Source organism: Bubalus bubalis, chromosome 3 (assembly GCF_019923935.1).
Source record: "Bubalus bubalis isolate 160015118507 breed Murrah chromosome 3, NDDB_SH_1, whole genome shotgun sequence".
Classification (NCBI taxonomy): domain Eukaryota; kingdom Metazoa; phylum Chordata; class Mammalia; order Artiodactyla; family Bovidae; genus Bubalus; species Bubalus bubalis.
In genome coordinates, this window is record NC_059159.1 from 72,594,362 (window position 1) to 72,619,774 (window position 25,413).

The 25,413-nt window shown below is 43.4% G+C and overlaps 1 protein-coding gene across 7 annotated transcripts in view; it reads right to left on the reverse strand.

Moving 5' to 3' along the window:
* EXTL3 (exostosin like glycosyltransferase 3) overlaps window positions 1-25,413 on the reverse strand; it is a 126,726-nt gene that overhangs the window by 34,530 nt on the left and 66,783 nt on the right. For 3 of the 7 annotated variants that reach the window (XM_006064294.4, XM_006064293.4, XM_025281372.3), the window contains exons 2-3: window positions 6,140-6,231; window positions 1,584-4,211 (exon numbers count right to left, since the gene is read on the reverse strand). In XM_006064294.4, coding sequence (XP_006064356.1) covers window positions 1,584-3,731 — 2,148 coding nt within the window. In that variant the 5' untranslated portion in view covers window positions 3,732-4,211; window positions 6,140-6,231. Of the gene's footprint in view, window positions 1-1,583; window positions 4,212-6,139; window positions 6,232-12,535; window positions 12,570-25,413 lie in introns of those variants that run through there. The other 4 variants (XM_006064297.4, XM_006064298.4, XM_025281373.3 and 1 more) reach the window with 2 other exon arrangements.

Genomic DNA, 25,413 nt, shown 5'->3' on the forward strand with positions numbered 1-25,413 from the left:
AATACTTTGGCCACCTGATGCAAAGAACTGCCTCAGTGGAAAAGACCCTGATGCTGGGAAAGACTGAAGGCGGGAGGAGAACGGGACGACAGAGGATGAGATGGTTGGGTGGCATCACCGACTCAATGGACATGAGTTTGAGGAAACTCCAGGAGTTGGTGAGGGACAGGGAGGCCTGGTGTGCTGCAGTCCATGGGGTCACAAAAAGTCCGACATGACAGAGCGACTTAACTGACTACTTGTATTATCTCAGTGAAAGAAAGAGAAAGTGGCTCAGTCATGTCAGACTCTGCAACCCCATGGACTATACAGCCCATGGAATTCTCCAGGCCAGAATGCATGGGTAGCCTGTCCCTTCTCCAGGGGATCTTCCGAACCCAGGGATCGAACCCAGGTCTCTGACACTGCAGGAGGATTCTTTACCAACGAGCTATCAGGGAAGCCCTGTATTATCTTAGATCCTTCTTTAATCCTGAAGTCAAAGGAGTTAATTAACTTATCAAAGATCACAAAATGACTATTTAATCCTAGGTCTCTACTGTGCCAAAACTCATACTTTCCCATTTCCCATAATGCTGATTAGAAAAGATTTCATGTGAATTAGCTCAATGAAATAAATATTTTAAAAACTGGTCTAGCCTAAACGTTCCCCTTCAAGGCAAATTCTTGCTAAAAACGACTGACTTTTTAGCAAGCGTCTAGCAGTGATGGCTCATCACTTTGGCCCCGCTTTGCTGCCTTTTCTGGAAAGTTCCTGTGCTGCATGGTGAAGTGTTGCCATGTGGCTTGAGGTCTGCTCTTAGGCCTCACAGTTAAGAGAAATGGGTAATCTCCCTCTAGATGGACCAACTTACAACAGAAGGTGGATAAACAAAGTACTCAGAACTAAAGCTCTATCCTGCATATTTGGCTATTATTTTTCCTGTAGAATACATCATCCTAACCATAACAGAGAAGAGTTTTATGAGAATGAAACTACAGAAAAGGTCCAAGGTCTCCAACTCCCAAAATACCAAACCCTGACCCCGGTCTCCCAGAGGAAGACAATCCTGTGAAATGGAACAGGTCTCCTTCCTAAACCCTTTGGGAGATGATTAAAACCACAGCTCCTGGAATCAGGCACACTAAAAGCTCAGCTCCTCCACAAATGCTAATCGTGACCCTGGGCAAAATAATTAACATGTCTAAGCCTCAGTTTCCACAGAAGAAATCACACTAGCTCCTAACTGTTACTGTAAGTTCTATAAACTCTACAATTATGAGTGCTTCTTAAATGTCAGCTTTTCATCATCATTCTCCTCGTCAGCCCCTTTGTAAGGACAGAGAAGATGTCTACGAGGTCAATGACAGGGTTTTGTAAACCTTCACGGGGCCAGTATCAGTCTCCCTATGGGAACGTCTTAGGGGCCTTTAGAAGTGAGCAGCAGAGAACTGGCAAGACCTGAAAGAACTCAAACAGAAGCAAGGGTAAGAATCTGAATAGGTTAAAAACAAAAAAACACAGCATCTTTACAGGAAGGAGCGCATCAAGAATGAACTAGCCTCTGGCGCGGTAAAGAAACCGCTCGCGGCTCTATCATTACCATGATGGGGACCCCAATGTCAGGCCACACCAGGTCCTCTGACGGCAGCTTGGGAGAATTCCACACCACCACGACCTTGTTCAGGTAAGGGAGGCCGTTCAGCCTCTCTAAGGAGTTCATGAGCACCTCCTCCCGCTCGTAAGTCAACATTACCACCGTGAACTGCTCCCGAGGGACGTTGCCGCCCAGCGCCGCCTGAAACTCCTTGCCGGAGCCCCCGGCCCCGCCGCCAATGGGCCGGAATCCGGTCCCTGAGCCCAGGAACTTGGCCTCCGAGGGCAGCACGGGGTCAAAGGGCGTGTGGGGGAAGAGATGGAAAGGCCCCGGGGCGGAGTTCCAGCCGCGGTAGAGGTCGGTGACGGTGAGGGTGAAGTTGCGGAGGTACTTGGGCGAGGCGTAGGGCGGCTCGGTCTCCACCGGGCCCAGGTCCAGGTCCCCGGTGTCCGCCATGTTGGGGTCGGTGCCAGCCGCCTTGCCCGAGCGGTGCGGGATCTCGGCCGCGGCCTCCTCCCGGATGGGAGCGGCTGGGATCTGGATGCGCGTCCGGATCACGGCCAGCACGGTGCTGAAGATACTGTCCGTGGTGGAGAAGTAGGTCTCCCAGAGGAAGCGGCCCTGGCGCCGCATGGCCAGCAGGTCGCTGTCCGAGAGGCTCCGCAGCAGGAAGTGGACCTCAGTGACCCGCGGCTTGGGCACCACCAGCGCCGCCTCGCTCCACTGCAGCACGTCCTGGTAGGGGAGCTGCACGTGCTCCCCCAGCACCACCGGGACAGCCCCGACCTCCAGGGCCTCGAAGAGCCGGGTGGCGCACCCCGAGGACACAAGCAAGCGCGGGTCCCCCGGCGTGATGATGAGGGCGAAGGTGGAGAGCTTCAGGAGCTCCAGGCGGTCCTCCCGCCCGCCGCACAGCGCCCACTCAGTCGGCAGGCTGGCTCTCGGCTGGCTCTTGCAGGTGAATTCCACCAGGACCTGATCGAGCTTGCTGTCCTGGACGGCCTTGAGGGTGGCGATGATCCGATCGTCGTAGTCGGCCGGGGGGTCCCCCTCCATCTCCTCCTCAAAGGAGCGGGCCTCCTGAAGGCTGGATCTCAGCGACTCTATCTTCTCGCCCTGGAAGGTGAAGAGGTATTTCCGCTTCACCGGCACCTGTGGTGGGATTTCCATGAAGTTGGGCTCCGACATGGCGTGGACTAGGGGCGACACCACCAAGTCAAAGCCAGGCCGGTACTGGGCCGCATAGAAGGTGGACTGGGCCACCATGGCCCGGCCAGTGCTGACGTTGTACAGTAAGTTCTGGGTGTCCGACTTCCGAGACAGGCTGATGATGACGTGGTTGTGGCCGTCCGTCCGCCAGTGCGGGAGGGACGACAGCTGCTTCTCCAGGTCGGCGGGCCGCAGCAAGGCCGGCTCCTGCATCTCCCCTACTAGGATCACATAAAGGCAGGCGATGTCCGCATTGTCGGTGACATAAACGTTGGCTCGGGCCGTGGCCTGGAAAGCCTGCTTGACCAAGGGATCCAGGTAGCTGCCAAAGGCGAACTGGTCACTGTCATAAACATAGACGGGGAAACCAGAGGTCAGAGGGCACCGGGAATAATCGAAGCAATTGTGCAGCCGGCAGCCCCTCTGGGCCTTGGGGGGCGGGAGGCCGGCATCGTCCTTCTCCGGGAGCAGGCGGATGGGCAGGGAGAGCTTGGGCTGGTTCTGCGCCATCAGCTCCTTGTAGGAATGCTCTGTCTGGCTGATGACGTTCTTGAGCTGAAGCAGGTCCTGCTTGGCATTCTCGATGCTCTTCTTGCAGGCCTCAATCTTCAGGTTCAGCTTGGCGATTTCACTGTTCAGCTCCTGCCGCTTGGCTTCCAGCTGCAGGAGCTCCTCGCTCACAGACTCACGGATGCGGCACAGGTCCAGCACGTGCTTCACCTCGCAGAGTTCGCTGCCGGCCCGCGGGCCGAAGATGCGCTTGCCCGCCTCGTCTGCCTCGTCCAGGGTGGTGAGATAATAGTGAGCAATGAGGGGGAAGAACACCAGGATGATGAACAGCGTGAAGCTGAGCCACGTGAGCCGGATGCGGTTGGACCAGCGCAGCATGCAGGTCTGACCTCCGTTCCCCGCGCCCCCATTCCGCAACATGGTATAGCCGGTCATGAGTCCCTCTGCGGCTCTTGCCCCCGCTGGTCACGTTGGCTCACTCGCCATAACCACGGGTTTCTAGTGGGCCAGGCTCAGCCTCTTCTCACTCAACACGCTTTCCCAAGAGTTAGTGTGCTCCCTGGACAAGGCACCAAGTAGAATGGAAATTTCATCTTCCTCAGCTGTGACTGAAATGGTCTCTGACCCTATTCCAGCAGATTCTGAGTTCTAGCTGTAGGCCAAAGAACATGTCCTTAATCTCTGTCAAAAGCCAGAGGGTACCAAATGCTTGTTGAGGTGGGAGGGAGAAGGTCCCTGATGGTGGAGCCGGGGAAAAACACCCTGGAATCAGACAGACCTCCTCAACCGCCATAGCTCTTGTTGCTTGGTTTCGCTGACCAACACATACGCATAGTTACTTTTCACAGTTATAAGGTAGCTGGTTAGAACAGAAATAAATGCCAGCCTCTTAAGTGTCACTGCCAATATTCAGGCCTGCAAAAGAAAGAGAAGTGTGTCAGTCTTGATGACCTTATGCTCAACAACCTTGCTTCCCCACTTCTGAAACTTTCTAGAAAATGCCTAAATTTTGTAAGACGGAACAATTGATTGGATCACTGGTGTGTGCCTCGCAGAATATTTTAAGTCCAATACAGGTTTTATTTTTTGGCATGGATATTGTACTTGGAGTTATTAATAGTAAGAGATGGATTAGGTAAGTGTCCAAAAACAGTTTCAGACACACCCACTTTCTTCCTATTAGAGCCGTATAAAATGATTAGAAGCTACATTCAACAAAGGGCAAAGATGTTCATAACAATTTGTTATTTGAGACTTAGGCATCGTGGTGAGACAGAGAAACACCCTCCTATCTATGTTCATTACTGACAGGAAAATTGCCTCTTTAAGTATTGGGGAAAAGCAAAAAAACAAACAAACAAACAAAAAAAAACACCTCTGTGAGGAGCTCCATTTATTATATTCAAAGTGGTGGAAAAGAGCTGAAGAGAACTCTCTGGATCTTCACCAGCAGTAATCCAGAGACAAAAATGTATTTCCCAGCTTGCTTCTCATTTATCTTCTATATAAATAGTAACTTGGTCTTTCAGAAAGAACGCTGTACTTAGAAATGGGGGTATTATTTCTTATCTTTTACAGAGATTTGCTGTGAGACTTTAGGCCTCAGGTTTCTAATCTCCCAAAACAGAGATAAATGCGTGGAGATAACAATACATTGTGTTGCTATGAAAATAAAGGAGGATACTTTAGGTTAATAAATCTTGAACCAGCATTCCCAGTCCTTTTCTCTTACCAAACTTTACTATCACAAGTTATAAAACTTTTGCACTTACTTTCTCCTCAATTTCAGTACATCTAGAAGTAAAAAAAAAAAAGGGCTTCCCTGGTGTCTCAGATGGTAAAGTGTCTGCCTGCAATGCAGGAGACCTGGGTTCGATCCCTGGGTCAGGAAGATCCCCTGGAGAAGGAAACAGCAACCCACTCCAGCATTCTTGCCTGGAAAATCCCATGGTTAGAGTAGCCTGATAGGTTACAGTCCATGGGGTCGCAAAGAGTCAGACAGGACTAAGAGACTTCACTTCATGCCAAAAATACCTCCAACTTCCTTCATTCATTTCCCCCAAAGAGTATTCATCATACTCTTTTCATGTCTAAGACATGCTAAGTATAACCGTGGGAGAAGCTAGGATGTAAAATAACCTTTGACCTCAGGGAACTACTTTTAGCCTAAAAAAGACACAGACAAGGATACGACCCCAAGACAGTGTAAAAAGAGAGGTAATTTATGGCCAGCATTTGGCTCAGATGGTAAAAGCGTCTGCCTGCAGTGCCGGAGACCCGGGTTCAATTCCTGGGTCGGGAAGATGCCCTGGAGAAGGAAATGGCAATCCACTCCAGCACTCTTGCCTGGAAAATCCCATGGACGAAGGAACCTGATAGGCTACAGTCCATGGGGTCGCAAAGAGTTGGACACGACTGAGCGACTTCACTTTCACTTTACGGATGCTCAGTCACTCTCTCTAGCTTCCACCTTTGCTAACCATGTATAACTATTAAATGTTTGCTAGAGTCATCTCTCCTTTTAGATAAAAACAGAAAGTGATGACAATGTTACTAAAAGGTTTGAGTAAGCAGACCGTGAGATACGGACAACAAAGCCCAAATAATAATCAATCATGGAAAAAACCTAAACTTGGGTAATTTAGTTTAGCAGCTTACCAAATATCCATGTAGGTCAATATTAAAGCATTATCCTTTTAATTCAAATGTTAAAAATATCCTTTTTTGTTTTCAAAATAAAAAAATGTGCTCTGCATTTATGAGCAAATCCTAACAAAGAGAGTATGGGGTGGAGGAAAACAAGTGGCAAAATCCGGGCGACTCGGCAGCTCCACCCTCCTCACCCTGTGGCTCAGGCCCCTCCTCTCTCTGGCTCACGTAGCACTGCGCTTGGGTGTGTCATCTCCTGAAACGGTCAACTCCGGGGCTTGCTCTCCTGATAGAAGACAGAGAGGCGACAAGGTATTAGGGAAATACTCAATACTGAAGAATTTATTAACTGTCCACTGTGAAAAGGCTTCTCATGTATACAAGGCGATCACAGAGTTTATTGTTCAAATGGAGACAGTATTTTAAGTGAAAAGCGGTCCTATCAATAAATACACTTGGACAATAAGCATAAATTGGCACTCTCAAAGGCAAACCATCCAGCTATATGGTTACCTGTTTATGTGCTCCAAGAGGGAATAAACCAAAACACTAAAATGTAGAAAAGTCCTTATCTTTTAGAAGTATACACTGAGATACTTACAGACGATTTATCTGGAATTTGCTTAAAAATAAATAGGACAAGCGTGGTGGTAAGAACTCTGGGGTATCAGTGAAACAAGATTAGTCATAACCAGACTGCTGTTGACACCGAATGATGGGGAGACACGCGGGTCTGCTTTTACGTGTGTTTAACATTTTTCATATTAAAAACTCAAAAACAAACTATACAGAGTCTAAACAAGATGTCTTTTAAAAGTTACCTGGAGACTGACTACACAATCTCATATTGCTAGCACCACCAACTTACAGTGAACAGAACTGGAAAAAGAAACAAATGCCCTGATGGAAACCAGTAATTCAACATTGACTCTAAAATTTCTATCCCCATCAAGTTCCATCTCTTTTACTGGAATTAGGCAAAAGTGTCATCAGTGCTCTGAAGCATGAACTTTCTTTCCCAAACAGCTAAATCCATCATTTCAAGCACAAAAGAAAAACAAAAACACTTAGAATCTCTTCTGCCATTCTCTGGAGCATGATAATGAAGGTACTAGGATCTAGAAATAAGTCACACGAAACACTGATAAGGAACAGTCTTCTTATCAATGTAACTCCACATGCAATACACACGCCTCACTGATTCTGTCATCTGCCACCGCACTGAACGCCCAACTTGTCAGCCTGCGCCCTACGATGCCTTCTACACGCAGCAACCAGAAGCATCATTTTAAACTTTGAGTTCGACCATGGCTCTCCGTCCCTTAAAAACGTTCAGCGCTCTCCCACTGCACTGCCAGGTCCTTCATAACTAGCTCCTGAAAGTCGCTCAGTCGTGTCCGACTCTTTGCAAACCCATGGACTGTATAGAATTCTCGAGGCCAGAACACTGGAATGGGTAGCCTTTCCCTTCTCCAGGGGGTCTTCCCAACCCAGGGATCAAAGCCAGGTCTCCCGCATTGCAGGCCGATTCTTTACCAGCTGAGCCACAAGGGAAGCCCTAGCTCCTGACCACCAAGCTACTCTCTCTCCCACAGGACATCCCTGCCACATGTGCTTGCTCAGCTTGAGCTGCACTGGCCACCTTTCAATTCCTCAACTGCCCAAGCTCTCAACTGCTTCAGAGGCCTTCTACCTGCTGATCTTTCCATCTCAAATGCTCTTCCCCAGGCTCCCCCTCTGGCTGACTCCTCCTCACCCTTCAGATTTTCACTTCTTGATATTCCCATTTAAAGCAGCCTTTCTTAGCCCCTGACACTTTCTGGCACTGACCTACTGATCGCCTTCATAATATCTCTTCCCTGACTTTTTATTACCTATCTTTCCCAACAAAACCTCACTGTTGGGGGTAGGAACCTTGTCTGCCTGGACCACTGCCGTATCACCAGGTCTCAGCACAGTGCCAGGCACATGGTTAGCTTCTCTGTAAACATCTGTTAAATAAATGAATTATATCACCAATCACTTTCCCATTCTACGAATTCTCAACTTTCCCTTGGTTGCCCGTGACACTGTACTCTCTAGTATTCTGCCTGTCTCCCTGACTCGTCCCTTTCTGCTTTGCTGGCACCCACTGGTGGTCCTACCTCATACAAAAAGTGCTCCCCAAGGCTTCTGACATAATCTGGTAATGAATCCATCCATTCAGATGGCTTCAACCCCCAAAGCTACTACTCCCACCCTAGCCTTTCTGCTCTGCACTAGCAGACCAGCATTTCCAGCTCCCAAAGGAGGTGACAAGAGAATGAGATGGTTGGATGACATCACTGACTCAATGGACATGAATCTGAGCAAACTCTGGGAGATAGAGAGGGACAGGGAAACCTGACATGCTGCAGTTCACGGGGTCGCAAAGAGTCAGACACAATTTAGCGGCTACCTCCTCTAGGACACAGCATAGCCACTTAATGATTCCAAATATTCCCTCTTTCCAAAAACTTTAAAATCTGCCCAAAATACTACATTCTTCCCCTTTTACAAACTAGAAACAATGTGATATACAGGAAAGAGTACAGACCTCCTGGCCAGACCTGGATCAAATCACAGCTTAGCAAGCTCTTAGATGGTCACTTAACCATGATGAGCTGCAGTTTTTTCATAAGTAAAAAACTCATGTTCAGGATTGTTATAAAAATTAGATAGTAAAAATCACCCTGAACAGAATCTCAATTTTGTAGTCTATTATTGGCTACAAGTCCTGGAGTTATTTTTAGATCTGCCAAACTATATCCATTCTTTTTTATAATAATTATAGTAACAATATATTTATAATAATAATTTACAATGTGTGCATTTATCCCTTCCTTTTATTCTACTGTCTTCACCCTAATACTGGACCGTAACAAACCATTATGCCTAATCTCAATTCCCCATCAATTTATCCTGTGCATTACTCTGAATCAGAGTAACGATTCAGTTACTCTGCAATACTCAGTATTCTTTTCATCTAATAAAGCTTTAGCTTGAATAATTTCAACTGATCTGATTTTGAGTTCACCACACCATTCTTCTGCTGTATCTAGTTAAAGGTTAATTCCACCCAATAAATTCTTAATTTCAGACATTATACATTTCAGTTCTGGAATGTCCATTAAGTCCCTTGTTAGAGATTCCATTTCTCTATTGAAATTCTTCATCTATTTATTTTTTGCATCTCTTATTCTATTTTCTTTAGCATATTTATAAAAGTAAAATTCCTTACCTAATTTTACTGTCTGGCGCACCTGTAGACTTTATTCTACTATTTTTCTCTTGATTGTACATCCTGTTTACCTGTTTCTTTGCAATCTTAAGATTTTTTTACTGTGTTCTAGACATTGTTTCAGAGAAGGCAATGGTACCCCACTCCAGTACTCCTGCCTGGAAAATCCCACGGACGGAGGAGCCTGGTGGGCTGCAGTCCATGGGGTCTCTGGGGGTCAGACACGACTGAGCGACTTCACTTTCACTTTTCACTTTCATGCATTGGAGAAGGAAATGGCAACCCTCTCCAGTGTTCTTGCCTGGAGAATCCCAGGGACGGGGGAGCCTGGTGGGCTGCCATCTATGGGGTCACAGAGTCGGACACAACTGAAGTGACTTAGCTGCAGCAGCAGCAGACATTGTTTAAAAGTACTATAAACACAGTAGTAAATACAATTTTCCCAAGAGATGGCATATTTTCTGTCAGGGAGTTAGAAGGAATAGAATTACATAGAGATTCTCATTATCCCTAGAAATACTTTTTGCCTTAAAGTTTACTCTGGCTGATATTAGTACCAGTCACCCAGCTTTTGTAAAAAAATTTCGTTGTTGTGATAAAACATATACAACATAAAACTGCCATCTTAATTATTTTTAAGAGTATAGCTTGTAGCATTAATTACAGTCAAAATGTTGTACAACCATCATTACCATTTCCAAAAGTTTTCCATCACCTCAAGCAGAACTCTGTAAGCAGGAGGCAGTAACTCACCTCCCTGTTCCCCGTTCAGTTCAGTTCAGTCACTCCATCGTGTCTGACTCTGTGACCCTACAGACTGCAGCACACCAGGCCTCCCTGTCCCTCACCAACTCTTGGAGTTTACTCAAACTCATGTCCATTGAGTCGGTGATGCCATCCAACCATCTCATCTTCTGTCGTCCCCTTCTCCTCCTGCCCCCAATCGTTCCCAGCATCAGGGTCTTTTCCAATGAGGCAGTTCTTCACATCAGGTGGCCAGAGTATTGGAATTTCAGCTACAACATCAGTCCTTCCAATGCACATTCAGGACTGATCTCCCTTAGGATGGACTGGTTCGATCTCCTTGCAGTCCAAGGGACTCTCAAGAGTCTTCTCCAACACCACAGTTTAAAAGCATCGATTCTTTGGCACTCACCTTTCTTTATAGTCCAACTCTCATATCCATACATGACCACTGGAAAAACCATAGTTTTGACTAGACGGACCTTTGTTGGCAAAGTAATGTCTCTGCTTTTTAATATGCTATCTAGGTTGGTCATAGCTTTTCTTCCAAGGAGCAAGCGTCTTTTGATTTCATGGCTGCAGTCACCATCTGCAGTGATTTTGGAGCCCAAATTTGCTGGCATATTGAGTACTGCACTTTCACAGCATCATCTTTTAGGATTTGAAATAGCTCAACTGGAATTTCATCACCCCCACTAGCTATGTTCGTAATGATGCTTCCTAAGGCCCACTTGACTTCGCATTTCAGAATGTCTGGCTTTAGGTAAGTGATCACACCACCATGATTAACTGAGTTGTGAAGTTCTTTTTTGTATAGTTCTGTGTATTCTTGCCACCTCTTCTTAGTATCTTCTGCTTCTGTTAGGTCCAGACCATTTCTGTCCTTTATTGTGCCCATCTTTGCATGAAATGTTCCCCTGGTATCTCTAATTTTCTTGAAGAGATCTCTAGTCTTTCCCATTCTATTGTTTTCCTCTATTTCTTTGCTTTGATCACTGAGGAAGGCTTTCTTATCTCTCCTTGCTATTCTTGGGAACTCTGCATTCAAATGGCTATATCTTTCCTTTTCTCCTTTGCTTTTTGCTTCCCTTCTTTTCACGGCTATTTGTAAGGCCTCCTCAGACAACCATTTTGCCTTTTTGCATTTCTTTTTCTTGGGGATGATCTTGATCACTGCCTCCTGTACAATGTCATGAACCTCCGTCCATAGTTCTTCAGGCACTCTATCAGATCTAATCCCTTGAATCTATTTGTCACTTCCACTGTATAATCATAAGGGATTTGATTCAGGTCATACCAGCATGGTCTAGTGGTTCCCCCCTTTCTTCAATTTAAGTCTGAATTTGGCAATAAGGAGTTCATGATCTGAGCCACAGTCAGCTCCTGGTCTTGTTTTGCTGACTGTATAGAGCTTCTCCGTCTTTGGCTGCAAAGAATATAATCAATCCCAGCCCCTGGTAATCTCTACTTTACTGTCTCTACGAACGTGCCTTTTCTAAATATTCATATAAGGAATACCATACAATATCTGCCCTTATGGAACTCACTTATTTCACTTAGCGTGTTTCAATGTTCATCTGTGTTGCAGCACAGAACTTCATCCTTCTTTTTGACTGAATAATATTCCATGGTAGACACATCCCGCCACTTGTTTATCCACTGAACTCTCGATGGATATTTGGGCACTGCCTGCCACTTGGTCAGACACTCAGCTCTCAGCTAATATTTGCCTAGTTTAACTTTTTCCCTTCTTTTCCCAGCAAACTTTCCATGTCTTTCCTTGTATTTTAGGTGCCCCTTAGAAACACTTGAGAACAAGATTTCATTCTTTTAATAGAACTCTAATTTAACAACCTTTGACTTTAAACTAGTGTTTGATCTACTTACACTTTTGTGATACATTAAGATTTACTAACAGTCTTTTTTGAAGAGGGGTTACTTATCACTTTTTTCTATTTCCCATCTCTTTCCTGACTTTTAGTTGATAAGTTTGTTATATTTTTTAAACCCTCTACCACATTACTTTGCCAACAAAGGTCCATCTAGTCAAGGCTATGGTTTTTCCAGTAGTCATGTATGGCTGTGAGAGTTGGACTATGAAGAAAGCTGAGCGCCAAAAAATTGATGCTTTTGAACTGTGGTGTTGGAGAAGACTCTTGAGAGTCCCTTGCACTGCAAGCAGATCCAACCAGTCCATTCTAAAGGAGATCAGTCCTGGGTGTTCTTTGGAAGGACTAATGCTAAAGCTGAAACTCCAATACTTTAGCCACCTCATGCAGAGAGCTGACTCATTGGAAAAGACACTGATGCTGGGAGGGATTGGGGGCAGAAGGAGAAGGGGACGACAGAGGATGAGATGGCTGGATGGCATCACCGATAGATGGATGTGAGTTTGAGTGAACTCCGGAAGTTGGTGATGGACAGGGAGGCCTGGCGTGCTGCAATTCATGGGGTCACAAAGAATCGGACGCGACTGAACTAAACTGATCCAGTCTGGAAGTTATATATTCAATTTATGACTTTAGTTGAAAGTTTAACATTATCTCTAGTATTCTGTCCCTCTTCTCAATTAATAAAAGATCTTTACCTATGACTGGAGCTTCCCTGGTGGCTCAGAGGTAAAGAATCCATCTGCCAAGCAGGACGCATCGAGTTCGATCCCTAGGTCGGGAAGATCCCCTGGAGAAGAAAATGGCAACCCACTCCGGTATCCTTGCCTGGGAAATCCCGTGGACAAGGGAGCCTGACGGGCTTTAGTCCATGGGGTTGCAAAGAGTCAGACATGACTTAGCGACTAAACAACTTTACCTATGATGACCTCTCTTGGCTTTTACATCAATATTGACTGATATTTTAGCTCCACCATGTTTCTACCCACTCAACATTAGCCCTTACTATCATTAATGCAATTCGTGCTTGTTTAGATTCACCCACATATTTACCAAGCTCCTTATTCAGAGCTCTACTCCTTTTTATATTTCATTCCTTCCCTCTGATTATTTCCTTTTTCCTAAAGTAGTCCCTCCAGTCAGAGTCTGTTGGCGGTAAATTTTATGTGAAACACTTTATTTCACCCTAAATCCTAAATAATGATCCAACTGCATGCACCGGTCTAGAGTAATAATTCTTTTCCACCAACTGAAGAATCCTCTGGATTCTATTATTGTTGCTGAGAAGTGAGATATCGGTCTAACTATTGTACCTTGTGGATAACCTGACTCTTCATGCTGGCTGTATTTAAGATCTCTTCAGCTTTGGAGTTCTTCTATGTCTACATGTGGAATCTGGAGCAGGGGGCAGGAGAGGGAGGTGAGTGGGATGCTCAGCACTCTAACTTTCTGGTTCTTAAGATGTGTGTCTTTCATTCTTCTAGAAAATGTTCAATCATTATCTGTTTGTTTGTTTAGTCATTAACTCTTTGTATAGGACCTGTCATTCATTCTCCCCTTTTTGAAGGTATGACATATGTCAGACTTCCTCATTCCATTCTCCATGTCTTTAAACCTTTCCTCTGTATCCTTTTACCCTTTGTGCTACGATCTGGAAATGCCCTTTTTATCTACCCAGTTGAAGGGTCAGGAGATGTTTTTAGTAAAGAGCCAGAGAGTAAACATACTAGGCTTTGGGAGCCACATCCAGTCTAAGTAGAATATTTTCATTTGTCTCTTTTTTATATCCTTTAAAAATATAAAAAACCATTCTTACCATCCAAAACAAACTACAACCGAGATTTAGCCCACAGGCCACAGTTGGCCAACTCTTGATCTAACTCATTAATTCTCTCTTTTGTGTCTAAGGGGTTGTTTATCCAAACCACTGGGTTTTGATTTCAATGACTCTTTTACATTTCCAGAAATTCTGTTGGCTCCTTCTTTAAAACCTGCCTTATTTTTATGATAGCACCTACTCTTTCTCACGTGTTCTGTTCCTGCCCTTCATGTGCTGAGTCTCTTCTGTCTGCTGATTCTATTATCATCAGCTTTGGACTGCTTTTTATGTCGACCTCTCAGTCTGGAGAGTCTCCCAGAAGCCACAAGTAAATGTAAATTTGAACACAAAACTCATATGAAGGGAAAATGGTTCTGAGTTCTCTGTGAATATTCCCTTCCCCAACCAGTTCTGGATCTTGCTAACAGAGACTTTATCTTTTTCTGGTCTACCCATTCCTTTAGTGAATGTTCAACATTTTGAAGATCCATACTCTCATCTGGTGTCTCAGTCTGACACTCACAGGCACAAGCTCTTTCTCTTATTTCTGTGGGAACTAAACTGCAAGTTACCAAAACTGGCAAATACCTTAAGAGACTATAGCATCAGACTGTTCATCAGATGCTTTTTAAATCCCCTTCCTCTCCTGCCCCCATTCCACTTTTTTAATTTTAATGAGAATTTCTTTCCTGAAAGCAAAATATGCATTGTGTAGCAAGGAGTTTATATTAATCTAGTCTGCTATTTTGCCAAAATCAGAGACCTCCTCCAGTCTTTATGCATGAATAAACATGCTTACAAAAATGGGACATATGTTCCTTTCTGTAATCTGATGTTTCCCAATGACCCACATCATTACATGCTATACCATATGATGGTCAATAACTGAAGACAGAAACATTATAATTTGTTTAACCAATCCTCTTTTGTTAGACATTTGTTTTCAATTTTTCATCATAATCAAAGCTATAACAACGATTCTTGTAGCTATCTTTGCACACATCCACGGGTATCTCCTCAGGGGAAAAAAAAAAATTTAACATGGGTCAGTGCAAGAATATCTTATTTTAAAAATTACTGTCTACTAGAAAGATGGCCATTTATCCTCCCACCAACAGCACAGAGGGCATCTGTTGCCCAAGAGCTGACCAGTCACAGTGTGACAGAGACGGTTTTTACTCCACCAGTATGGATCTGCTCTCCTCCATTCCCCTCTCTGCCTTACAGTTTGGCTGGAATCGGAAGACTAGTTCCTGCCAGAGGGAACATGAGAAGAAGCAGGGTATCATTTCCCGTACAAGGCTCTTAAGAACAGGGATGGATTCTTCTTCCCCCAACTACTTGAGAGAATGAAAGGAAAAAACTCTAAAACTATGGAGTGGCGAGATTAAAAGCAACCCAGCCCTCTGGGTCACCACTGCAGAGAGTCACTTGATGGGGAAGAGTAAGAAACTTTGGTTATCTCAGGCCACTAAGATTTCTGAGTCTGGTGCTGCAGTAAAGCATTAATTAACCGAACAAATCCAACTGAATGCAATTAAAAAAAAAAAGTTTGATAAAATGTCATTCTACAGTTTTGATTTACCCTTTATAACTAGAGGTCAAACAATTTGTGCTCATTAAGTATCTGTGCTTCTCATTTCATTCACTATCAGTTCACCTGCTTTGCCAAATTTTCTACCTCTGAAAGTGTTTTTCTAACCACAACAGTCGGTTGTCCATATCACTCTCCTGACGAACTTCAACTGTTCCTTAGTTTCATCTAAGCAATTTGTTTCTCTCCAGCTGGATGCAGAAACTATTTTTCTCACCACTTTTGAAACCCCTCTACAAAATACCACATAGTTCTGGATGCCAGGTCACTGCTCAATTAATAATTATACTAGTTGAAAGTCTTAGTTTACATTTTCATTTTCAAACAAGTTTGAGATTTAGAGCCTATGGAGTCTTGATCCAAGGGAAATGAAACACTGAAAATAAAAAGAGAGACTTTCACAGCTGGGAGGAGGCTTGCAGGCCATCAGGACTTGCAGCCAGAATCTCTGGTTCAGAACTCAGCTTTGAGATTTTAAGAATATTACATAATTTCCTTCTTACAGTGATACTGAAAATCCCTACATACCTCCAGGGTTATTGTGGGGATGAAATAAGATATTATAGATAGATGGATACTTATGTTAGAAAAGAGGGAACATTTCAGATCAATAACCTAAACTCCTATTTCAAGAACCTACAAGAACAAAATAAAGTAAGCAGAAGGAAAGGAATAATAAAGAGGACAAATCAATGAAATCAAAAAACATAAAGACAAAACTCAATAAAACGAAGAGGTTCCTCAACAATTCTGACAAACCTGCTCAAGACTGACGAAGGAAGAGATACAAATCACCAACAATGGGAATGAAACAGGATATCACACAAGTCCTGCAGGCATCAAAAGGATAATTAAGGAAGACTAGGAACAACTCAACACACCTAAGTTTGACGACTCAGACAAAAGGGACCAATGCCTCGAGAAACACAAACTGCCTCAACTCACCCAATGGGAACTAGTCCTACAACTATGAAACAGACTGACTTTGTAATTTTAAAATTACAACAGAAATGCCCCCCAAAAGAAATGTCCAGCCCCAAAGGCTTCTACTGGAGAATTTCTACCAAGTGTTTATAAAGTACTGGGTTGGCCAAAAAGTTCCTTCAGGTTTTTCCACAGCATCTTATTGGCCAACCCAACATAATGATCTATTACATACAATCTCTTCCAGAGCGGGGGGACACCTCCCAGTCCATCTTACCAGCCCTGATACCCAAACCAAAGAAAGCACCAAAAAAGAAAAAGACAGATACATCTCTCTCATCAATATAAGACAAAAATACTGAATAATAGTGAATGGAATTCAGTAATATATAAAAATAATTAAATTATTAATACATCGCTCTTAGGTAGGGAAGTGTTATTTTAACATTGTTGATCTTATCCGGAAGCATGAACATTCATTCTCTCCATTTAGCCACACCTTTATTTCTCCTATCAAACAGTTTTGTCATCCTCATCCCTGCCCCAATGTCTCATATTAAGTTACTGTGTATTCTCCATAATTTACTCATCCATTCTCTGGTCCTCCACCTCAGCAGCTCATCCTCCGGTACCTTTCACCACTCCTTAAGTGCAGTCTGTCCTCGGGGGTTTATCCCTTGTCCTCTTCTCTCTTTCCCTATCTTTATTTACTGGAGTTTGCCAACAGCTTCAATTAGCACCCCCTGATAATCAGATGACTATGAGAGTTACCTCTCTAATCTTGACCTCCTTCTCCAGTGGTCAGCAACACAGACATCTACCCCTCAATGTTCCAATGGCAGCAAGGGTACATCTCTGAGTATAAGGAGGTTCCGTTAGTGTCTTCTCCCAGTAAAGAGGGAAAAGTTCAAAATATTGTGTACAGACATTTACCATTCAGATCACTGCCGATGCCATAACTTCTAACTCCTTCCTTAACCAAAATTTTTTTGCTGATAAATGGAAATTCTTCATCTGTTAGCCATTCACTGGAAGGCTTCAAACTAGTTACATTCCTGGAAGCTGAAATGGTAAGTAACTCAAGTCAAAGGTCCAGGACATCTGCTGAGGAGTTAGCTGGGGCTTAGAGTTCTCAGTCAGAATTCCACGTGTGCTTGTCTTGTGCTTTCACCTCCTCCCTCCTACACCTTAACATACCAGCCACTCTACAATCGCCTCCTCTTTGAGTGCCTTCTCCTCTAACACTCCTTCCGTCTCAGTGGGAACATTACCAGCGATAAGGACCCTGCTTTCAAGAGTCTGTTGATAGTATAACCATCCTACTGACTCGACTTCTCTTCTTTTACAACTAAAATACTCTGATATTGAAATTTCCTATCATGGACCTGGCATATCTCTCTGTTCATTTAGGTTTTCTTTAATGTCTTTCAACAAAGTTGTATAATTTTCTTCATTAAAGAAAAAAAAACACTAAACTGAGCTAAAGTAAAACACTCAATGGAGAGAGACAAAAAGAAAAAAAAACAGAAGGGAGAGACGCAGGGAGTAAACAGCTGGTTCCACTTGGGCTGCAGTTATGCATATATCTGAAACGCGTGGAGGGAGACTGGGGCCAGAAGCGAGACGCTCTTCCAGATGTCCCCAAATGAAACCTTCAGCTGCCTTTAATCTATTAAATAGCTGTGGCGACAGTGAACATCTACTGAACGTCTGCTGTATTCCTTCACATACGTAATCTTCATGACAATCTTATGAAGTACGTACGTACTACTAGCGTTCCCACTATGTACATGAGGAAACCAAAGCACAGAAGTTAGGAAATTTGCCTAGGGGCATCCATACTGAGTAAAACTTGGACTCAAAGCAGAGTTACTCTAAGGCCCACACTCACTAATGTCTTAACCATTTAAGATAAACTGCCTGTGACATTAATTCAGGGGAAAGAGAGCACAGGCACAGCGCGCGTACATGATTTCTTAATCACCCAGATGACCACAGCGCCACTGCACACGGGCAACGACAGCTCTATGGCGCACGGCCTACTATCCAAACCTAAAGCCAGCTTACACGCGCACCAATTTCTCTGCTAGACAGAACAAGAAAACAACATGCTCAGAGCGGAAGGCCTACCTGTGCGTGCGTCTGTGCGTGCAGCAGTTAGTACACGGGCCCATCAAGCAGGCAGAGCCCTATCACAACCCAGGTGCACGCTGCTGCTATTCCTGCCACGGCCACAGGCCCCTCAAACTGGACAGAGATAGTTCTGCACAGAAGTCATTTCAATAAGGTTGTTGAAAGCAGTAGTTCAAAGATTCTTTTAATTCTGTAGCGACACCAAACAACATCATTTCCTGATTTCCTGCTATGCACAGGCATGACAAACAGCCTGTTCCAGGAAGACTACCTAGTTAGTAGTCTGAATTTTAAATTTTAAATTCATCCTGAATTTAAAATTCAGGATGTTAATAAGCTAAACGAATTAAACTAAAACAAATTTCCTGATACTAGCCCTACTGTTAAGATTCTGACTTCTCTCTTCTATCGTTCAAAATAACAAAATGCACTTTCAGGGAAGCTAACTGCTGATAAAGAGTGACTTGTAAAAACTGAACATAGGCAACTGACAAGTTACAGGAGGGCAATGTGTGCTTTTCACAGGACAACCACCATAGTTTATTTACTGGAGAAATGTGACCTGGGTGTAAAACAGGGGACATAGAAAGCTGTTGGCAATTAAAAACCAAAATCAGGTGAGAAAAACTGGTTGTGCACTGATACACTTACTGAGTTACGAGTCAGGATTATGACACAACCACAGAGAACCATGGAGATGAGCTGCCTTTATTATAGGGCTTTGAAAAAAGGAAACACAAGTAAACCCTGGGCTCAAGAGCAGATTTCTAAGTCCAAAGATGTTCCACAAAGGCCCCTAGCAGGCACAAAATAAGCATTCCTTCCATTACTCACCTGTATATAGCGTATTAACACACAAACTAACATTCTTCATTAACCTAGGTCAAATATTGCTGGATTTAGTCAGTAATAAATCTCAACCCAGAAGTCTCAACTCCAGGATAAGTCCTTGATTGGAAAATTATGCCAATTCCTTTAACTGTTTCCCCTCCCACCAGTTTGATAACATCCCACAAATCAAAATCATGTCTGACAAGTCACTTTTTAACTAGGGTAATACAAAATCAGGATGCACAAATCACCTCAGAATGTTTTCACAAGATAAACCCAGGCCCGCCCAACAGTAACTGAATCAGAATTCCCAAGTACGGGGCTCAAGTTCCTGCCATTTGACAAAGCTCCAGGTGACTTTATTGCAGAGCACACACATAAACTTGAAAGTCCTGGTCTAACAAAGAACTGATGACAGTCCTCATTCGGGCTGATGACATCTGAATCCATGTAATTACAGACAACTAAGGAGGCCAACGGAGAAGGCAGTGGCACCCCACTCCAGTACTCTTGCCTGGAGAATCCCAGGGACGGAAGAGCCTGGTGGGCTGCCGTCTATGGGGTCGCACAGAGTTGGACACGACTGAAGCAACTTAGCAGCAGCAGCAGCAAGGAGGGCAAAGAGCAATATACATTATTCATGCAGAAAGTCTACAGACTACAGCACAGACTTCTGGAAGACAAGGGCTGGTGGGGGTGGGGGGTCTTCATTTGTTATCACTATAGACCTACCACTTGTTATAACTGTATTTATATTTACAACACCCTCCAGTATACATACTTTACACATACTATCTCATCTCATCCTCACGTCAACCATCTGGGGGATAGGCCTGTTTTTTCTGCTTTACTTTGAAGAAAAGTAAGTATGAATCCCAGTCAGGTAACCTGTTTAAGGCCATACAGCAAGAAGGTAAGGAGCCCAGATACAAACCCAGGTGCCAGACCTGTACCCCACTACCCACGGGTTCATGATTTGTTTACTAAAATACTCATTCTGCCTTCATTCACTTATAATAAGCATGCACTACTTTCATAATTAAGGAGAATGCTATTTTGCTGCAGTCACTTTAAAGTGTACCACATTAGATTTTCCCATAATGTGACAATCAGCTTTTTAGAAAAAAATTAAGCTGAATTCCTGCATGACAAACCAAAACCCCAAATAAGTCCCAGATGAATCTGAGAGGTAACTGTAATAAATGAAACTACAAAAAGAACAACAGGAAAACATAAATGAAATTTCACTTCAAGATAAGTTTAGCCACTTGTACTGGAATCCAAGCAAAAATGGAAGAAAAGTTCAACAAACTTGATGACAAAGGGATCAAAGGCTTCTAATATTTGTTTATTTTTTTAAGTTGCAATTCAGTGAAGAGACTGGGGGAGGCATTTACAACACAGTATTACTTTAATAGAAGCAAAGCAATACCATAATAGCCAAAGGAAATAAACAGGAAGCTACACAAAAAGAAGGGGCCCAAAGGCTTAACATTTTTCAATATTTAATCATCCCAGAAATCAAGGAAATGTATCCTTAAAACAGGACACAGTGACATTTTCCACCTATAAATCAGCAAAGGACAGTAAGATTACAGTATGTGGCACCAACCAGGATCAAGGCAAACAACCCCACACCCCCAGTGCTGGGAGCAGGTACCAACTCTCCTTTCTGGAACACAATTAGGCCTGAAGCAATAGAAGCCCTGAAACCTGCCTTCACTGACTCTTCAATTCCACTTCCAGAAGTTATTTGTAAGAAAGAGTCGTGAATGCGAACCGAGATTTAATTTCAAGAATGTCCACAAAGTGCACCACTTACTATAATAAAGTACAGGACATCTCTGTACTCTGCTGGCAGCTACAGTGACGGGTACACTGATGTTGTATTAGTAGGAACGTAAACTGAAAATTTCCATCTGTAACAAGTCCATAAAATATTCACATCTTTGACTCAGCAATTTCACTTTTTAGGAATGCATTCTATGTGAGCAAAGATTTGTATTGTAAACATGCAATCACCAAGTATTCAACAGAAAAAGCTATAAATTAAATGTCCAAGATTAAGAGGAAGGTTAAATATTACATATGATAAGTCCATGTCAGTAATATGATTATTAATAAGCTTTTCAATCAGTTTCAATCAAACAGGAAAATGTTCACAATATAACTGTGAAAAATACAGATTCCACAGTATAGGAGGAGGAGGTGTAAAAACAGGTTTGTTTGTTTTTTTATTAAGATCTTCAGATGGATTTTGCTGAAGAATCTTTCCAGAACAGTTAACTTGATGTGCAAGTGCCTAGAGCATAAACTAATTTCTCTAAGAGTTTCCATTTCTCAAGAAAATAGGATTTTCACCTTCTGCTATGGAGGCATACAATTCATATCATTAGGGTTCCAGGCCTCCCTAAATAAGACAGAAAACTCATGCAGCAGTTTGCTAAGCGTGACCTAAATCAGCTTTATGACTCGGGCATCCAAATTCAACCTTCATGGCTGAATTCAACTTGAGACTCCAATTTTGTCATCCTTTTATAACTAACTATCTTTAAGAGTCATCGGGACCCCTAACTTCACAATTCCAGTCCTTCTTGACTCAAATGCTTATCTTTTTTTAACCCATAAAGTAAAGGGGTGGACTGCATGCGTGTGTGTGCTCAGTTGCTTCAGTCGTGTCCGACTCTCTGTGACCCCATGGACTGTAGCCCACTAGGCTCCTCTGTCCATGGGATTCCCCAGGCAGGAATACTGGAGTGGGTTGCCATGCCCTTCCCCAGGGGATCTTCACGACCCAGGGATCGAACCCCTGCACCTGACATCTCCTGCACTGACAGGCAGGTCCTTTACCACTAGCACCAAAAAAAGGGTCAACTACATGACCTCAAAGATCCTTTTAGATTCTGAGATCCCACTGACTTACAACTGCCTTGCACACAGAAAGCACGTACATACTGGTTCACTGGGGGAGAAATAATACCAACATATAAACTCAGGGTAGCAAGGCCATCCCCAAGACCTCCTTTTGCTTCACCTCCAAAATGTCAAGCATAATGCTTTAAGACCCCCCCTTAATTTTCCACTGTGTTGATAATAATTTAGGGTCCTCATCAACTATTTTCTCCATTATATACTACGATGTTATTTTATATTTTACAGCTCCACTTCAGAAACAAAGGAAGTCACACTGGGAAGAGTAAGTCAAGGGTGGAAAAAACCCAGGATACAGAAAAAAAGATTTTATCAGTCTAATCTAAGTACATTTAAAGGCAATAAAGGCAGAGTTGAGCACTTGGATCTCAAAACCACAGGGAAATAATTTAGTTTAACAACAGCACGCACACACACAGAGCTGTGATTTCAGTGACTATTAGTATCATTTCAGTGAGTCTACTCAATGCTGTCATGACCTAAATGGGAAGGAAATCCAGAAAAGAGGAGTGTATGTATATATATGGCTGGTCTACTCTGTTGTATAACAGAAACTAACTCAACAGTGTAAAGCAACTATACTCCCAATAAAAAAATTATATATATACTAATATATAAGACTGATTAGGGGAAAAAATTATCACCTATTTTTTTTCTTTTTGGTCTTTTTTTTTTTTAACAAAGTTTGGTGTCAAAAACAAAAGAGTAAGCGTTCCCCTCACCCTGTACTCTGTTAGATGACACTGTTTACTGAATACTATATGCTGCGCTGAGTACCACATTTTAAGAGGGACATTAACAAAGTGAATGCAGGCCAGAGGACTAAGAAATAGCTCAGGGGATTTGAAACTGTCAAATAAGAAACATCTGAAGGGAATGAAGATCAACAGTCTGTGGACTAGAAGACCCAGGAAACAGGACGGTAATCTCAAGGACCACAGAGGCCTTGAGAGTGAAGTTAATACTAGAGTGAAGCTGGCAGGAGGAGACTTTAGCAAAATGGACAGGATATTTGGCATCTAAAGGAGACTGCATGCTAACTCGTTTCAGTCACGTCCAACCCTTTGGGACTCTATGGACCGCAGCCCACCAGGCTCCTCTGTCCATGGGATTTTCCAGGCAACAATACTGGAGTGGGTTGCCATACCCTCCCTCCAGGGGATCCTTCCATCCCAGGGATTGAACATGCATCTCGTACATCTCCTGCATTGGCAGGTGGGTTCTTTACCACTAGCACCACCTAAGTAGACCCTAAAGGAGATTACTATCATCAGAAATGTGAACTCTACAACACTGAAGCTTCTTTTTCCCAAGAAAACCAGAAATAGAGATTTTCATGTGAAATCTCCCCATTTCTAAGAACTGACACCCAGTGTAAGACTTAGTGTAAGTTGGGCAGCCCAATCATACGCACAGGCCTCTTCTGATCCATGCACACCAATCTGCAACTCACGTCTGGGAAACATGATGGCTATCTTCCAGCATCTGAAGAACTGCCAGAGGGAAAAGGAATAGAGTTGCTCCACACAGCCCCGAAAGGTGACACTCCCAGAGAGGCCAACTGCAGCTCAGTAAGGACAAGCGTCCTAAAAACTAGTCTGCAAATTAGAATGGGCGGCCCAGGGGGGTTCGCATCACTGTAAGTATTCAAAAAGACACAGGTCACTAATTCTGCCTTCTAGTACACCTTCTGACCAAATAACTAAAAGCCCACCCCCCACCCCCGCAAAGCCTCAGTTTTCTTTCCTACCTTCCTTCCCCTTCACAAAAAGGAATATTGGGTCGTCCCTAGTGGCTCAGGGAGTCCGCCTGCCAATGCAGGAGTCACAGGTTTAATCCCTGGTCCAGGAAAATCCCACATGTCGCAGAGCAGCTGAGCCCGTGCTCTAGAGCCCACGCTCTGCCTCAAGAGAAGCCTCCACAATGAGAAGCCCGCACACTGCAACACAGAGTAGCCCCCACTCCCTGTAACTAGAGAAAAGCCTGCACAGCAACAAAGACCCAGCACAGGCAAAAAAATAATTTTTTTTTTAAAAAAGGAATATTCTAACACTTAGCCTCCTATCTCTCAGTTACTATAAAGATCAAAATCTATGTGAGAAACAATATATGAAGACATGATCGACAAGGACTATAGTAATTTAAGACATTACTGTAACCTACCATCACCATGTATTTATGTATGTCGAACCTCTCCTACTATACAGACAAAGGGCATATTCCAAATCTAACTCATTATTTTTTTATTCCTCACTCAGTAGCAAATCTTTTTCAAAAAAAAACATTTTAAAAAGAGGTTGGAAGAAGAGGGTTAAAATGACCACAAATATAAGAGAATAAGAAAACAGTCAACAAAGCAAACACCGAGGAGGTTAATCATTAATATCACTCACTGGTCAGTCTAAAAGGTACTGGGCCCTGTCAAACAGAAGAATACACAAAAGCAATACCGTGTGTGAAGGGGTGATGCTCGCAGGCAGGCATTGGCAAACCACAGCCAGGTGTCTGTTCTGTACATAGAGGCACACTGGAAGCGAGTCCTGATCACTCCCCTATGGGCTGCACGTGTGTACTGCTGCAGGCACGCTGCATATATGTCCTACATGTCTGTTTCACTCTACAACAGCAAAGAACACTTGTAAAGCCTAATATACTCTCTATTTGGCCATTTACAGAAAAAGTTTGCCTACTTTTCTGTAAAAGTACTCCGGGGTTACAAACCACAAAGGTGGCTGGATGCTGAGACACAGTTCATCTTCCCACAGCTCCATCCCGTATTTTATGGGTCATCTGGGGGGCATGTGAGCAAAATCCTAGACTGAAGATTACAGCCTAAGTGCAGAGGAGGTATATGTCACCAAGTGAGGTCTTCATATTCCTCTGATACACTCAGGATTATAAAAAGTTTAATACCGCTTCTCTTCATCTAGTAATATCACCAAAGAGATCTGAAGAACTCCAAGTGTACAAGGAGTGTGGGACCAGTTCAGGCACGAAAAGATCACGCTTACTGGAGAGTCTACCCGTTCCCCTTGAGTTCTCGAACTCCATCTGCCTGAGCTCCCCTATTTTCAAGGAACCTACAAATACATGAAATATCCTTTCTACTTACTTAGTTACCCTATCATTACAGGTTTTCAAAAGAAATAGCTACATAAATTAAGAGGAAAGAAAAACAGGGTGGAGATAAATATGTTAACAGAAGTTTTCTGAGCTAAACTTAATATCCAGCAGAAATTAGTGCACAGGTTTACAGCTTTATGAAAGGTTTATATTCCTTGCTTCACTCTGAAGTAATTATATGCAAAGAAATTCACATCTCTACCAACAGCTGATCCAGAGGA